The sequence below is a fragment of the Patiria miniata genome, unplaced genomic scaffold (genome assembly GCF_015706575.1).
Source record: "Patiria miniata isolate m_02_andy unplaced genomic scaffold, ASM1570657v1 HiC_scaffold_8, whole genome shotgun sequence".
Taxonomy (NCBI): Eukaryota; Metazoa; Echinodermata; class Asteroidea; order Valvatida; family Asterinidae; genus Patiria; species Patiria miniata.
Window position 1 is genome coordinate 1,773,607 of NW_024037075.1, and position 15,760 is coordinate 1,789,366.

At 40.5% G+C, this 15,760-nt stretch overlaps 2 protein-coding genes across 2 annotated transcripts; one reads left to right on the top strand and one right to left on the bottom strand.

The window, feature by feature from the left end:
• Positions 1-771: 771 nt before the first annotated feature.
• Positions 772-1,836, bottom strand: LOC119719271 (melanopsin-A-like). The gene has a single exon (XM_038188655.1). It carries the CDS (start codon positions 1,834-1,836, stop codon positions 772-774), a length of 1,065 nt encoding a protein of 354 aa, XP_038044583.1.
• A 12,081-nt stretch (positions 1,837-13,917) lies between these two features.
• LOC119719816 (octopamine receptor 1-like) lies at positions 13,918-15,311 on the top strand. Its single transcript, XM_038189309.1, has one exon. It carries the CDS (start codon positions 13,925-13,927, stop codon positions 15,041-15,043), a length of 1,119 nt encoding a protein of 372 aa, XP_038045237.1. The 5' UTR covers positions 13,918-13,924; the 3' UTR covers positions 15,044-15,311.
• The last annotated feature ends 449 nt before the right edge of the window (positions 15,312-15,760 follow it).

Consider the following 15,760-nt stretch of genomic DNA (forward strand, 5'->3'; position numbering starts at 1 on the left):
TGGGTTACGCCCTTGTGTCATCTTCCTACAGCTGATCATGTGAATTGATTGAAACTGAAAAATGCCATAACGTGAAAGAGAAATATCGTGCCAAAAATTGACCTCTCACTTCCGAAACTTCCGTGTTGACTCGTGGAACTCGATCACTTACATACAAATCTAAAATGACCGTTGATAAGAACTGTATCTAAACGTGATCCAAACGAGCCTGAATAAATCTAAAACTCATCAGACGTAGGTAGTTAAATATTTGGGTCGTTATCATTTTCTAACTCACACAAGTACAAGTACGCGATTATGAACACAGACGTTATCAAACAAATATGTCTTAAGTAAAATGCATTTTTACCCATTTCCAACTAATTTCTCATCAATTCCGAGGCAATTTTGTCAGTGTTTTTAATAAACAGATCTGATAATTTAACCCTGTAAAACAGCTGATAAAATTATACAAAAATCGATACAGGTTTGCTTTCTGAATTTCATGATTTATTTCTTCCTGTTTTTTCCATCTTTGCCGTATCCCAATAATTTTTTTCGACTCGCCAGCCGGGCTACTTAAGGAATAGTTTGACTAACCCTCCGCTGTTTTGACTAGCGGGCTATCGCTTATTTCGAACCCTGTCACCATGTATACAAACTGATAGCAAACAAGAGGTTAATTGCTCAAACAGTTTTTGCAATGCAGTTAATATTTACAGACAGAAAACACGACTGCCAAATATTCCTGCCTTCCACTGCATACCGGTACCTGTGCATATGGGTTATGCGCTATGCCCGTGTGTCACCTGTCTTACTTGACCTTATTCGCTGACTGGGATTGGCAACAGGAATCTTCCGACACCTGATCATGTGTCCAAAAGCCTCCTTGAAACCTGGGTGAGAGGTTGCGTAAATGATAGGGTTTGCGCAGCTATTGCAGAACAAGATGACGGCTCCCCAAGGAACAAGACGGTAGCTCCAAGCCGCAGAGGACAGAATGGACACAAAGTAAGGCGTGAGGCAGATGAGAAACGCCAAGACGATGTAGAGCAGGTTCTTGGTGACGTCTAGTTGTCTCTTCCACAGCTGTCTCCTCATGGCGCGGTTGCCTCCTCCACCGCTGATTTTGCCCGAGAGGGACGGGGCGTCAGCGCGTGTCATCTTACGCGAGGTCCTTCGGACATAGCAAAAGATTGAAGAATAGCTGATCATGATTACAATCAACTGAATAGGGTAGTAGATCGCCGTGATCAACATGTTGTAGTAGAATGAGTACGGGTTCGATCTAACCCAGGTGCAGGATTTGTAAAGCGTTTCGTAGCCGAGCTCGCCAAGGTCCGTCAGGACCGGTGTCAGGGCGCAGCAGATCGGTATAGCCCAGGAGAAGATGACCATCAAAGCGAGCTTACGGGCGGTGTAGATGCGACGGGTGGTGAAGCGAGACTTAGTGATGCCCACCCAACGGTTGACGGCGATCAGAGCCAGGTTGTTCACGCTGCAACCGATTGTGACAACAACTACGAAGGCAATAACGGTGCAAACCCATTGCGCCCTCGGTATCGGCCACTCATCCCCTCCCAGGATCGCTACGGCCTGCCATGGTGTAATGAGACATGTCATAACATCGGCAACGGCCAGATTGACCACAAAGACGTTGGTGGCTGTCTGGAGTTTTTTGGACAAACTCACCGCCATGACGACGAAGCAGTTGCCGATCGTTCCGAAGATGCCACCACTGATGAGCACTGCGCATATAACTTGTCTCTCAAAGTAATATCCGTAAACAACTATATCTTCAGCATAGTCGGATGTATCATTCTTATACATAATCTCTTGTGCCGAGGTTGAAGACATACTTTGAGTCGAGTATCCTTTCAGTCCAAAATCAGTTGAGTTATGAGATCAATTGCATTTCACAAACCAGACTTCAACTCGTCGAACGATAAGTTTTATCTAAAAACGTACCAAACCTCTAACGAGGTGAAAACTTCAATCCTCTTCGGAAAAGAAGTCTTGACCGTCTTCCAGTATAATTTTTCTGGGACAAAAGAAGATTCTGTTTTACACTAAAACACCTGCCTCGAATTCAGTGTTCCCCACGTTCCACAGGTCCTGCCACCTGCACGACTTTAATATAGCCGAATGACGCTGGTTCACTTAATATTCGCCAGGATTACCAGATATTGCAGAGTGAAACCGTCTGTAAGTAACTCGTGTTTAATGATGAAAGGCAGCTGTCGCAGTGCCGTCTGGAAACTTCAACCTGGATTTGCTGTTGCACTCCCTTTATAGACACGGGTCGTTCCTGAGAGAGTGTACCCTGTAATTGCTAGGGATCAGGACGGTAGACTCAGGGCGGAACGTAATCGCAAAGTACCGATGAAATTGGTGTTAAATTGCAATTTGACCGAGAGACCAATCAGCTAGTAATGGTGGCTATTTTTGGTACTACGCATGTGCTATTTCAATGAACGAAGAGCAAGGAAGATCTTTATTAAGTGACATCTTTTTGTACCCTGCTCGTAATTGATTGATTACCGTGAAGACATTTCTTGGTCAATTCGGTCGACATTCATCGAGAAAATGCCAACAGGCAATGCGTACACTTGGATTCAGTTTCATGATACCATTATGGTAAAAGCAATCACAGTTGCTCGGTCGAGTTGGCCAACGGCGGAAATTGTTGACATTACGCACCTTCAATGTATGTCCCCGCCATTTCGTAACACCTCGTCAAATTTCATGTACAGAAAAAACGAAAGCCTGTGTAGATGTAATTAAAAAAGACACTCCTAATTGATCAGCGTCATTGTCTTCCGTTGGCTTTGTTTCCCGTTTACGAGACTGCGCAATGAAATTGCATGAATGTTTAACAACAAAGTTTCTTTTTACAACAATTTAAGAATAAAACTGCCAAAGGATTCTTGTCCCTTTTTTCTTCAATTGGGAATTGAATGCCTGCTCTGTTCTTGACGACCACGAAATGTAATTAACAAAAACGTCTGCGATATTACTTGTTGTTTTATAACATCATAAGCTAGGCATATAATGATATAAGGTACATTGTATAATATTGATCTCCACAAGATTACATTGTGGCTCTGGTTCCTAGTGGCTGAATCAGCCCGTGATTCGGCCACAACGAAGCCAGGCGCGATTCAGCACCGCGATTCGGCCCGAAATTTGGGTGGATTGGTACCCCGAAGCACACGGTTATTTTTTGTGTGGTGCGGAACGGAGCCCTGCTGATTTCCTTCGCCCCCGTGCGCACGGGACGAAAGTAATATTTTAAGTTTTTAATCTGTGCCCCCGAAAAAAAACGCTTAGGCCAGACAGTAATGCCCGATGACGATTTTAGGTTTTTTTTAAAATAAAATAAAGAGACAAATCCTGACGACGCTCTTGGTTAGGGACCATAGTTTAGCTTATATGCCTACGTCTATGGTCGGATTCTCATAGAAGGGTGGAAGACACAAACTGCAATCGCATGAATTCCTCCAAAATTTGACATCAACACCGATACAAGGAAAATGCAAAACTGTGGATATTGGACGGTGGTGGCCGATATGGGCATGAAGGGTTTATGTGCATGAAGTCGGACTTGGGCACCGGCAGGCCGAGATGGCCATGGAGCAGCCGAGAGGCATCGAAGTGCGCCATCAATTGGCTACCCCATTGAAGTATTATCATAATTATTTCACACGACATTGCCAATCTGATATTACAACACACCCACCACAAAGTAACGATTTGCAGTGAGCGCCCTCTGTTGGGTCTTCCATGCAAATCGCGATAAATCTGGTCCAATTTCCAAATCGTGGATTCTCTTCGGCTTTGGATTACGCTTCTGACACAAGAACCAATTTACGCTTGAAGTAAATCAAACGCTTACAAAAAAAGGCCTGCGCTTGAAGATTATTTTAATGTTACATTATAAAGACTCGTGATGAGCAATAGTCGTCATTGTTTTTTATTATTTATTTGTGGTAATGAAACCAAGATTCCTCAAAAGTGCCCTAGGCACTGTAGCTCGCAAGCCTGAAGAAATATGTAGAGACGAGACAATGAATGGTTTTTTTTTTCAGTTTTTAGAGTTGGGAGGAAAAACTTAGAAGAACATTCTGGGGAAAACCATCTGAATCAAAGAGGGACAGAAAACCCAAACCACATTGGCCCAGGCAGGATTCGAACCAGGGCCACAGCGGTGGAAGGCGAGGAAAGCACCGCTACGCCAACCCGACTCCCCTACGTCTCGGATGGTCTCGGGCGTGAAATCGTGGAACTTTTGCCTAAAACCGAGGTCGGAGACGGGGCTAGGTTTTGGAAATGGCAAAGGAGACACTGCTCAGTTATTAGGTCGATATCATATGGTCAGCTTGATTGCACATGCACACGCCAAGGACAATGTTGATCGATCTGTATTCAAGAGTCCTGATATATAGCGAGAACAGCCCTGCGCGTGTAAGGCACAAGCTTTTGTTCTTCCACACGACATAGCATTTACGACGCCCGTTGCATCCTCACAAGAATCATGCAAAATCACGCATATCAAAACAAGTTCCTTTCAATCGGGAGAACCATGGATTTATTCCTCCATGGGAGAACAGGCGCGGATCGGGGGGGGGGGGGGGCAGGGTTGGGGGTCAAAACTTTTTTTTATAGAAATTCATTAAAAAAATGCGAACCCCCCCCCCAAAAAAAATATATCCTGGTTATAATGTTTTCCTGTGCACAAAAATACGGTTAGAGCCAGATTGGTTGGGGATATTTGTACAGTATTCTGTAATATAGTTAATATTCGTCGGATTTGAACAGCGCCCTGATTGAAGTTTTCGGAGACCAAGTGTCCAGAGACAAAACCTGTCTACATAGATTTTTTTGCTGATGACCTCCTGCAAAAATTCCTGGATCCGCCCCTGGAGAACATGATAACACGCTTACAATGCACGCGTTCCCGTCCAAACTGATGTGCTTATTATTTTTCTGCGGAAGATATTTTTAGAGAGCATGTTTACAAGAGGTGTATGAAGAACTTTGAAATGCTGTGCGCCTTATGACTAAGGGTGGATCCTGAATCAAATTTCGGGTGGCCAAGAGGGCTCGAGTATTTTTTTTTCTTCAAAAAAGGAGGGTATTAAGTATATAAATTTCATATTATCGTGTGCCATATTCAGATGCAATATCACATATAAAACTAAAACGGATGTGTAGCTAATGGCTTGGGATACGCAACGTTGTCATTTCAGTTGGGGACGGGGGGGGGGGGGGGGGGGGTCATCGCCACCGTTGGCACCATGGGTTCACCAGTGCTTACAACCAAGATAATTGAATAATAATCCAAATCGCAAAAAACACGTAATGTAGATGAGAAGGGACAATAACTAATGTTTTACTCGCAAACCGAAACATCCTGCATGAAACGATTATTTATAAGGAATATACGCACTTTCTTCCATGTGTCATGTGCGGTTCTCGGCCTAATGTCAGGGGGGCATCAAACAGGAATAATGGGTTTTTAGTTAAATTGGACTACGGGGCTTTTTATCTTAGCCCTGAACTTAAACTCCCTATATGGAAATGCACCTCATTATACACGGTGTCGTACAGTCATCACATGTCAAGTTAAAAATCAAGGATTCAAATGAACTGCGACGAAGACATTCCTGTTCATCTCCTGCTACTTAGGACCGGACTTGTGAATTCACTTGTGACCTGACATGGGATGACCTTGCGATGGAATCCCTAACATGGCCTCGTGTTCAAAATGAGCAAACGCCAAGTGATGCCAATATACTCAAGCAAAATCACACCCACTTAAAAATAAAACATTCAAACTTCAAGGAGCGTTTTTCGAAGTGCAGTTAGTTAATGGAACAGCAACCAATCTGACATCAGTCCATTGAATTCGGTAACCCTTGGAGTGAGGTGTATTATGATGGAGTGCCTCGAAGGTTGCAATTAAGGCGCAGTGCAGCATGATTCAAGGACTCTCACAGTCTCTGCAGCAAGTACATCAGTCTGGTTCTCTGGCGGAAGTCTTTTTTTTTATTTTCAAACACACCGCTCTCTCTCTGTTTCCCTAGATGGTCACTTTATCGGCAAAATGGATATGATTGATTCTGAGGGTTGAATGGTTGAGAGTCCATTTGGCAAGAAACTCGTGTTGCGAATAATCACGAGACGGGCTGGTGTCTTATCGAAACGGGGGACAAGTCGAGTAACAGGTGGAAAGAGAAAAAACCCGAAATATTTATGTTGGTTTGACTTCAACTCATTGAGAACTTTTATTTCTGTAAACAGTAATTAACTTTTACAATTCTTTGTTGAGGAAGAAAATCTAATTCACGAATGCAGTTTTACTTCTGTCTTAATACTAAATTTGTGTTTTAAAAAAGGGTTGCAAACAAGGCCCCCAATCACAACATGGGTGACGAGAACCCATACCAAACTGAACACTATTTGGATCTCACGCTGAAATGGTAATGAACTACAGTTTTTGTATTATATAAGGTACGTGCAGTATAATTTTCGCATTCTATGTTCTATATGACTCTCTAATTGATTGATTGCTGTTCGGAAATAACAAAGGTTAATACTACGTATTCATAATGCCACTGTAGGAATAACCTTCCCACCAAATGCAAGATAATAGATTAGTCCGTGACTATCAGTGTGTGCATTAGTACAGCGAAATGTCAGTATATCAGACCCTGTGCTTTTGTAGTATACCGACGCACGCTACAGTCAATTGGCCAGGGCTATGTCTCGCCGACTTGTTTGCATATCAAACCTATCGCTTCCCATTTCAAGTACGTAGACGGTTTCAACAGCTGGAGTTATTTGGATTTTGTAATCAAACATCCGGACCGATCTCAGGTGTTAAGAGGACAGCATCGACTTTTACCCGTACCTTTTCAAAACATCATCAATAAGTACATGTAGTATTAAAATTGTTTGTTTATACAAAATTTGTATTTAATCCGGCAAACTATTGGCAATGTGACTCTATTTAATGTGGAAATTGTTAGATCCAACTAGGTAGGTTTAGTAAAAAAATAAATAAATAAGCGAACAGGAAGAAAGGAAAAAACGAAGCATTAATATTTAATTCACCAGCATTTTCCTGCGAGCATGTATCCGCATTATACAGGGTGAGGCAGAATGATTTGGAACTAAATTAAGGAAAATATTGAACATTTGTAGCAATTATCAAACATAAAAATGAAATATGTTTTAGGCTGGTATTTTGGTCATATTTAATGAAAGTTTAATGTATATTCACTGTACCATTTTGAAGAAAAGCGCTACCAAAGAACACATGCTAACTCTGACCACGGTTCCGCCATGGATCAACAAATTTATCGAAATCGCGTAATGACGTGCTGCATTTCAAACAATACAGTCACATTAGCACGCGATTTCAATAAATTTTCAAAATGGTATAATGATATACATGAAATTTTTACCAAATATGTACCAGATACCGCCTATATAGGCCTAATATATCTCATTTGCACTTGTCTTGACAATTGCCAAATTTTAAATATTTACTTTAATTTGGTTCCAGATCATTCTGACTCACTCTGTATGTAATATATAGTATCTTTTATGTCTTAGACATCAGCAAAAGATTCACCACAAAGTACTTCAGACATTTCTTTCGCATGGTGTCATCCTCATACCTCGTTTTAAAAACATTAAGTCTATCTATAATAAGTCTATACACAATAATATTACTAATATTAAGTCGTAATGAACTCGCACAATAACCAAACCTTTCGGGGCCAATTGCCCCGAAGCGCTGTTGTAGAAGGACATGGAACCAAAACAACTACAATTCAAACACGGGAAACCCCAGAGACTTCAGTTCCATAGAAAACAATATATAGGGCTTCATAATTAAAAAGATGACAAACCAACGAACACAATACGAACTACGAATCACCCAATTATTCCTAGATCCAGATGCATCTCTCATATGAACGCAATTGTAGCTGTCTTAGTCATACGTCAATTATCAATGACGTAACACCACTTCATTTGTTGATGTATGATGTAAGGTTATATATGACTTGACTTGTATGCATGATGGTACTGAAATCAATCGTTTTTTATAGTATTGGTACTTGGAAGGAGGCGAGCTTTCATTTGCAAAACATGTTGTTTGTCTTACACCCTGAATAAACATCATCGAGGTCCATTAATTAGAGCAAGAATGGGTTAAATCAAGCGTGATATGTTCTGTTTGGCAACAGGGAGAAACAATGCTCACAGAGAACAAAATTGCGCTACTTTCGCTTATACAATATGAATTATTAATCTCAATAATTCAATGCCACTATAAAGCAATGATATGCGTATTATAATAAAATACTGCTGATTGTTAACGATCATATATATATATTGTGTTGACATTTCGAGCATGGATAGGCAGGCTTTAGGCAACAGTGTTTAAGTAAACATTTGCTTACCCTGACCGGTTTGGAATATTTAATGTCAGTTTTAGTATACATTATGATATATAATTATTTTGGAATTGCACTTGTTTCGTTTGTTGGCGGAATGAAAAAGAATTATAACAATGAACGATGTACAACATATCATCACGGCATTAAAAAAGGCGATGAAAAATTTATGAGTTAAAAATAGTGTTGTGCATTTTCGAATACATTTGTAATCAATTATTTAAACATTTGATCAAATGGATCTGCTCGAACATTTACATCGAGGAAAAAACGTTTTTATGAATATCAAGTTCGTGTCGATCTATTTTTTTTCTCAAGATGACTGGCTTAAATTCAAATTTGACTGATTTCAAAAGAAGCACATTTGGCCTAATATAAGCCTTTTTCCTATCGGAAGCTCTGAATTCATGTGTATTAAGTGTCCACAAAAAAGGATGTTTCTGTCATCTTCCTGGGACGGCTCGCATTTTGCGGATATTCTATTTAGCAAAATGGTCATTCGAATATTCCGTGAATATTCGGTGGATAATCGAATATTCAGATATTAAGTATAAAGGGAAACAAACTAAAGATTATTTCTAAAGTGGTGAACCATGTAAGTCTTTGGAAGTGGATGGATTGGGCTGTATATGCTCCCCATGTGAACTATGGAGTTGGTTAATCATTGCTAAATGGGTCTTTCTAAAAATTTGGGGTCCAAAGTGTGGCATTTTTCCCGTCCCTGTTACCTTGGTACTTTGTAATTTGCCATTCAAGCATCATTAAGAATGACTTCAAATGATTGTTTATTTGTTGGGTAGGTAGTTTGCTATTCATAATCACTCTTGGAGGATGACTGCATTAAGGAGTGCGTCAGAATTATACAATCATAGATGTCAGATGTAACAGGGACGGGAAAAAAGTGGACCCCAAATTTATAGAGTGACCCAAATTGGACCCCACGGTCGGGGTTAATGACGTGGCACCATGAAACCTCTACATAGAAAGCTTAATAAAAAAAGGGAAAAAACCACAATACTCGAGATATAATATAGGTTTGCCCGACTATTTTAAAACATTGTCCATTCAAATTCACCAGCTCTATCAATCAACTTCGACCACGAAAAATGTCACATGCTTTAAGAAAACCAATTCATTCATTTACCATTTTTTTTTAATCTTTAGTCCTTTACTCTTTAGTCAATAGGTTTAGAATATTCGTCATTACAGATCAAGTTCGTCCAAGCTGTTGCTGAATGGCATCATTCAGAGATCGAATTCGTCTGATAAATATCAATTAAACGAATTTTATTTCTGAATAACAAGGTTTGGCGTAGACGAGACGAAATGCAATATTCCGGCGCGAAAACGTGTGCTCATTGTTTGAATTTGCTTGAACTGAATTTTTTTGTCTGACAAAAGACGATGTTTAACATTGGAAGAGCACTAAATCAATGGTCATGGACGAATTTGAATATTAGAAACGGTGAATTCGAATTATAAACATTTTAAAGTAGCCTGGAATACATATGCTACCAAAAAATAACCAATAACAACAACAATGAATTGGTTTATTTACTTTTTATATTTACTGCTTCACCTATTGCACGGTATAATGGATTTTAAAATAGGTTTTGTAACCTTTTTCACGACCCGTGACAATATGTCGAAGTGATTATTGAAAATGAATGTACATAATGAATAACTCAGTAAATATGCAGTAAAAATATTTCATTAATAGGTTATTGCCGTACAGTTTACATTCATGCTGTAGCGCTGATTGAACGCAGCACGCAATTAATTAATTGGTCTCGCCTCGCTCCCTGCAAGATGCTGTGTCATATAGCGCGGACACCGCGGAGGTTTACTGAGCGCGTTCGCAATCCCTTAAGATTTTGTTTGAAATGCAAACAAACGGGTCTAAATTGATACCCAGCGAAGGTCGTCAATTAAATCGAGTACCGGATCCTGTATATATCTGTTCAACAGGTATTTCAATCTTGCCGGAGAAAAAGCTGATTAAATTTACGAGGTTCTGAACCTTGCATGATATACGAACAGCGTTGTGTGTGGCTGAATGCATGTACATGTACTGAAATCAATTTGTTTTCCTCTGCAGTGTAAATTCGTATACGACATAATACAGGGTGAGTAAAAAAGGGGAAATTCAAATGGTGCCCCAATTTTTTTCAAGACGTTCTGTATGTAGCGCTTTCCAGATCTAAGATATGAATGGGCTTTCATATCTTTAAGATATGAAAGCCCATTCATAAGCTTTCTGTTAGTGAAAGAATCATTCCAAATCGCTTACGTACTTTTCCAGTTATGGAGTTTTGAACACAGAGATCGTTTTTTTTTTACCCTGTCCACGGATCACAATAGAGGTAATAGGTGATATTTCAGCAAAACGAAAACTATTCATATACCAAAACAAATACATCAGAACACTCTCATAACCATGATAACTGGCAAAACATGTTGATTCCAATGTTAAAATATCATATTTTACAATGTCAAGAGTTTAAAGTCTTGCCCTGCCTTCTACTTGGCCACCCCGGAGACTTTTGGGATAACTCTGATGTATTTTCAGGATACGACATGGTTTCATTTTTACTGAAATATCACGTACCTCAATGGGATCCGTCGACAAGGTTAAAAAAAACAGTGTTTGTGTTCAAAATTCCACAATTAGAAAAGTACATGTGCGATTGGAATGATTCCTTCACTAAAAGAAAGGCTTATTAATTGGGCTTTCATGTCCTAGATTTGGAAAACGTTACCTGCAGAAATTCATTATAATATAGGGGGCACTGTTTGGGTTTTCTGCTGGTTTTTCACACTGTACATCACACTGTGCAGTCTACAACTTTAATGTTTACATTTAATCTTTACGAGAACTGTTTTCCGCAACTAGAAGTAATCGTAACGGTTTGGTTCACATCCTCTTGCCTATTGCTTGGGGCATGCAAAAGGTGATTAAAAATTGAGGACACTCCCTGCTCGATTATCCCTGACCGTAAAATGACGATTAAAGGGTCCACGCAATGAGTATTTCTGAGGAACATATTCCGTGCAGCGTTCTCCTCCTCTTAAATTGAAAGCACTTTGCTTTAAGCATTCAACATTTTCCATGCTTTTCCGGACAACTGAGGACGCTATTGCTGTGATGTCATTTCAAGAAGACACTTCAGTTTAGGGGTTTTGTGCTCAAATTATGAACCCCAAAAAAATTGCTCATTGAAAAAAAAAATTCACATTAGAATAAAAAAACTAAAAGGAACCACCACTTGAAAATTAGGTTAAATAGGACAAAAATGTGTATTTCCAAGCATTGTATTAAAAATACATTGCATGATCGTTTCAGATATCGAAGATGTGAGAAACTTGCTTTTAAAGACAGGCTGATGGCTAATGTCTCATAATTTTTTTGGTTGAATTTCCGATACGTTTCATCAGAGCAACGTCCCTGGGCAAGTGTTGTCGTGCTTTCAAAACAAAATTATAAAAGTTTGTTGACATGAGTTTTGGAAATTACCAAAAAAGTGGTATCTTAGGGGGACATTGTCAAAAAGGCTACCTCATGGGGACATTATAGAACAATTTCCCATAACCTCATTTGAAAATACTCCCACTGCCCAAACTTGAGCTAATCTCGACCGACGGAATCGTTTTCAACCACCTTCCGAAAATAAAAGTTGTTCTAGAAATGGTATTTAAAACATAAGGAGACTCTAAAATATTTCAATAACGACCAGTGTCTCTCCGTTGTATGATAATTTTTCTAGAAAATATCTCCTATGGTACTTTTTTGCTGTGATAACATTACTAATACATTTGCATGATTAAATTTAATCAAAATGGTTTCATTCTTGATAGCCTCGATCCAAAGCTGCTGTGCTTGTTATGGGTCATATGCAATTAACTCAAGGGAAATTTGATACTTTTGGTATACTCCCAGATACTTGATCGCCATACTCAGAAAATAGATTATTAGGTAACCAATCTCCGTTACGATGGCAATATTGATCAGTGCGCCTCTTATATCAATACGGAAGTCATTGAGAGAAATTAAGGACACGCCACAAGGTCGGATGTAAGAGTGTAAATTATTTCACTGATCCCACCTTTTCATAATCGCGGACACCGTTACGTTTGCAATTGAAGAGGTGCTTCAGTTTTTGAGTCAATGATGGGAAAAAAAGGAACAAAAGGAAGTCCAACCCGGGAGCACGGTTTCTGTGAAATGCTGCCGTCACTTAAATGTGATTGTGATTAGTGATGCACACATCTGATCAAAAGACAGTTTTACCATGTTTCCAGTGTTTTTCCCGCATTATTTCAGCAAAATTATGATTTTTCCAAAGCAATGGATTTACTCACAATCAGTTATTAGGGAAAACACCTCCCTTTAAAATCCAGTATACCAACTTCCCCTTCTTCAAGGTTGCCGTATGTACCTTTATAAACAATGAGTTCAGTTGAGTAAACCCGACTTGCATGTGTAATTAATCAAATCTTCACCAATGGGTGAAGATTTGTAGACAACATGTACAGGCGTTGACGCGCAATCGGCACTGAAGTCGGTATCGATTCTATGCTCATTATCATCTTGCTCTGAATTGCCTCTTTGCAGTACCTATACATGCTATGTAAAAAAGTCTTCCCGTGAGTGCAATTTCTACGTTATTTGTGGTATTTTCGAGTTTTCCTTCCAGCAACCTACAACGCATGCGCACTGAAGCACCTTGGAGACAATCATGCAATAAGTGCTGCGATACGTCAATATATCATAAGGTCGCCCATTACGTTCGCCTGTCTGCGTCAAATCAACAAGCCCATCGTGCGCAGACCAGATCGCTTACGAATCTTATAAGAGGAAGCACTTCTGGGGGATTTTTGCAGATGATCTCCATCAATAGGTGGAGGTGCTCCTCATCAACACGCGAAGATTGCATCGATACAAGTCCAAGCGGAAAAGGATTTGAATAGCATCTTTTCACCGCAGTTCCTTTCTATATAATCTTAACACTTACGGAGGATTTTAACGTTCAAGGTTTAAGATCACGCTGCATCGAGTGAATGTCTATCATTTTGTTGCAGCTATACTTCACTGATCAGACGGTGGTACATGTAAATATTTGTGGTACTTATAATCGTCTCTTCAACGAAATGCATCTTCGTCGAGCGAGGAGCTGCAGAAAATAAAAGGAAAGCCAGAGAAGGGGTATTGTCGACAAGGAACTTCTTCAAAATACAAGAAACGCCCGAGTCAAATCGGAAAGGAAAAGGAAACGATTTCTCTTTTCGAGATCCGATGTGCGGGAACAGATTTTGTTTAACTGACCAACAAGTTGTACTGACGATTTGACTGTCAGTCCTCAGAAAATTGCTTCTTTGTGAATGCTTCATGATGGATGTTTGCTCATAATGAATGTTTGCTTTTAATACTTATTGCATTGAATCTGTCTTTATCAACCTCAATCTAACACACACACATAATGGAAAATTTCACTAACTGTACACCGGCCAATTCAGGAGAGGACAGCTCGTCAGATTACTACGAAGGTTCGGAGAATGACATTCTCGTCTACCGATATTTCTTCGAGAGACAAATTATATCGTCCGTGTTTTTCACCGCTGCCGTCCTGGGCGCCGTCGGTAACAGTTTTGTCGTCGTCGCTGTTGCATTGTCCAAGAAGCTTCGGACGACAACCAACGTGTTTGTCGTCAATCTAGCCATCTGCGACATGGTGACTTGTCTGTTCATGCCGTGGCAGGCTGTGGCGATCCTGGGTGGTGACGACTGGCCAATACCGAACGCGAGATGGATCTGCGCCATGGCAGGATTCGTCATCGTCATTACCTTCGGCGGCAGTGTCAACAGCCTTGCTCTGATCGCCGTCAACCGTTGGGTGGGCATCACCAAGTCTCGCTTCACCACCCGTCGCATTTACACCACCCGTAAGCTCGCCCTGATGGTCATCTTCTGCTGGACTATACCGATCTGCTCTGCCCTGACGCCTGTCCTGACAGACTTCGGTGAACTGGGCTACGAGAAGCTTTACTCTACCTGTACCTGGGACAGGTCCAACCCATACTCGTTCTACTACAACATGCTGATCACGGTGCTCTACTACCCGATTCAGCTGACCGTCATCGTGGTCTGCTACGCGTCCATCTTCTGTTACGTCTTCAAGACATCGCGTAAGATGACACGTGCTGACGCTCCGTCCATCTCGGAGAAAGTCAGCGGCGGAGGTGCCAACCGCGCCATGAGAAGAAAGCTGTGGAAGAGACAACTAGACGTTACCAAAAACCTGTTGTACATCGTCTTGGCGTTCATCCTCTGCCTCACGCCTTACTTCACGGCCATCATAGTTTCCGCGGACTGGACCTACCGTCTTACCCCCTGGGCAGGTATGATCTTGTTCGGAAACAGCTGCGTCAACCCATTCATCTACGCCACCTCGCATCCAGATTTCAAAGAGGCTTTCGGGCACATGATAAGGTGTCGCAAAATTCCCAGAGGTGGGTCCAGCCAGCGGTACAAATCAACAGTCCCCTCAAGCTCCCAAGTGAACCCAGGCTACACGACAGAAGACACTCAGAAACTCTGAACACCAGCCGCCAAATAGACTCCTTCAATAGAAAAAGCGGACCCAAAAGCGGTCTATTTACTGTATTTTAAACTGTCCTATTTTCTCATTAACATATTCATGGATCAAAATTGAACTGAGCCATAGCTCACCTCTCGCACAAGCACATTTAGTGAGTATTCTGCATTATTAACGCACGTCGATTTTAAAGCTGTGCTCTATAACTTGCAAGAATGTCAAACACAAAATCTTTAGCCAGAAACTTGATAGATCAAAGTGTTCTTCGATGTAGTGGATATTATTACAGGATTCCATGTTAGGTGGTTAATACTTGATATATATTTTAAAGTGGACATCCACATTGCAGTTGCGATATTGTTACATTTAATAAGGTAAGAATGACCCCAAGGGAATAAATGTGTGCTCCGGAGGTTTTAAACACTAAACGTATGTTTAAGACCGGTTGGAGTCTGGATGCTGATAATTAGTAATTATCAGCATTCAGACTCCAACCGGTTTAAACATTGTGTTTACTACTGACCAAGCACATAATATTTATTCCCTTTCAAAATACCTTTTCGGTAAAAAAATCAAAACTTTTAGGTGCAAAAATCAAAACAAGTCAAAAGATTTATATTTTCAACGGTTTCGATCAACAAAACACCCCTACTGTAAGGCTCTCTGGTAAACAACTCCTTACATGGCCTATGGAGATTGACGCGAGCGTCGCGCGTACTG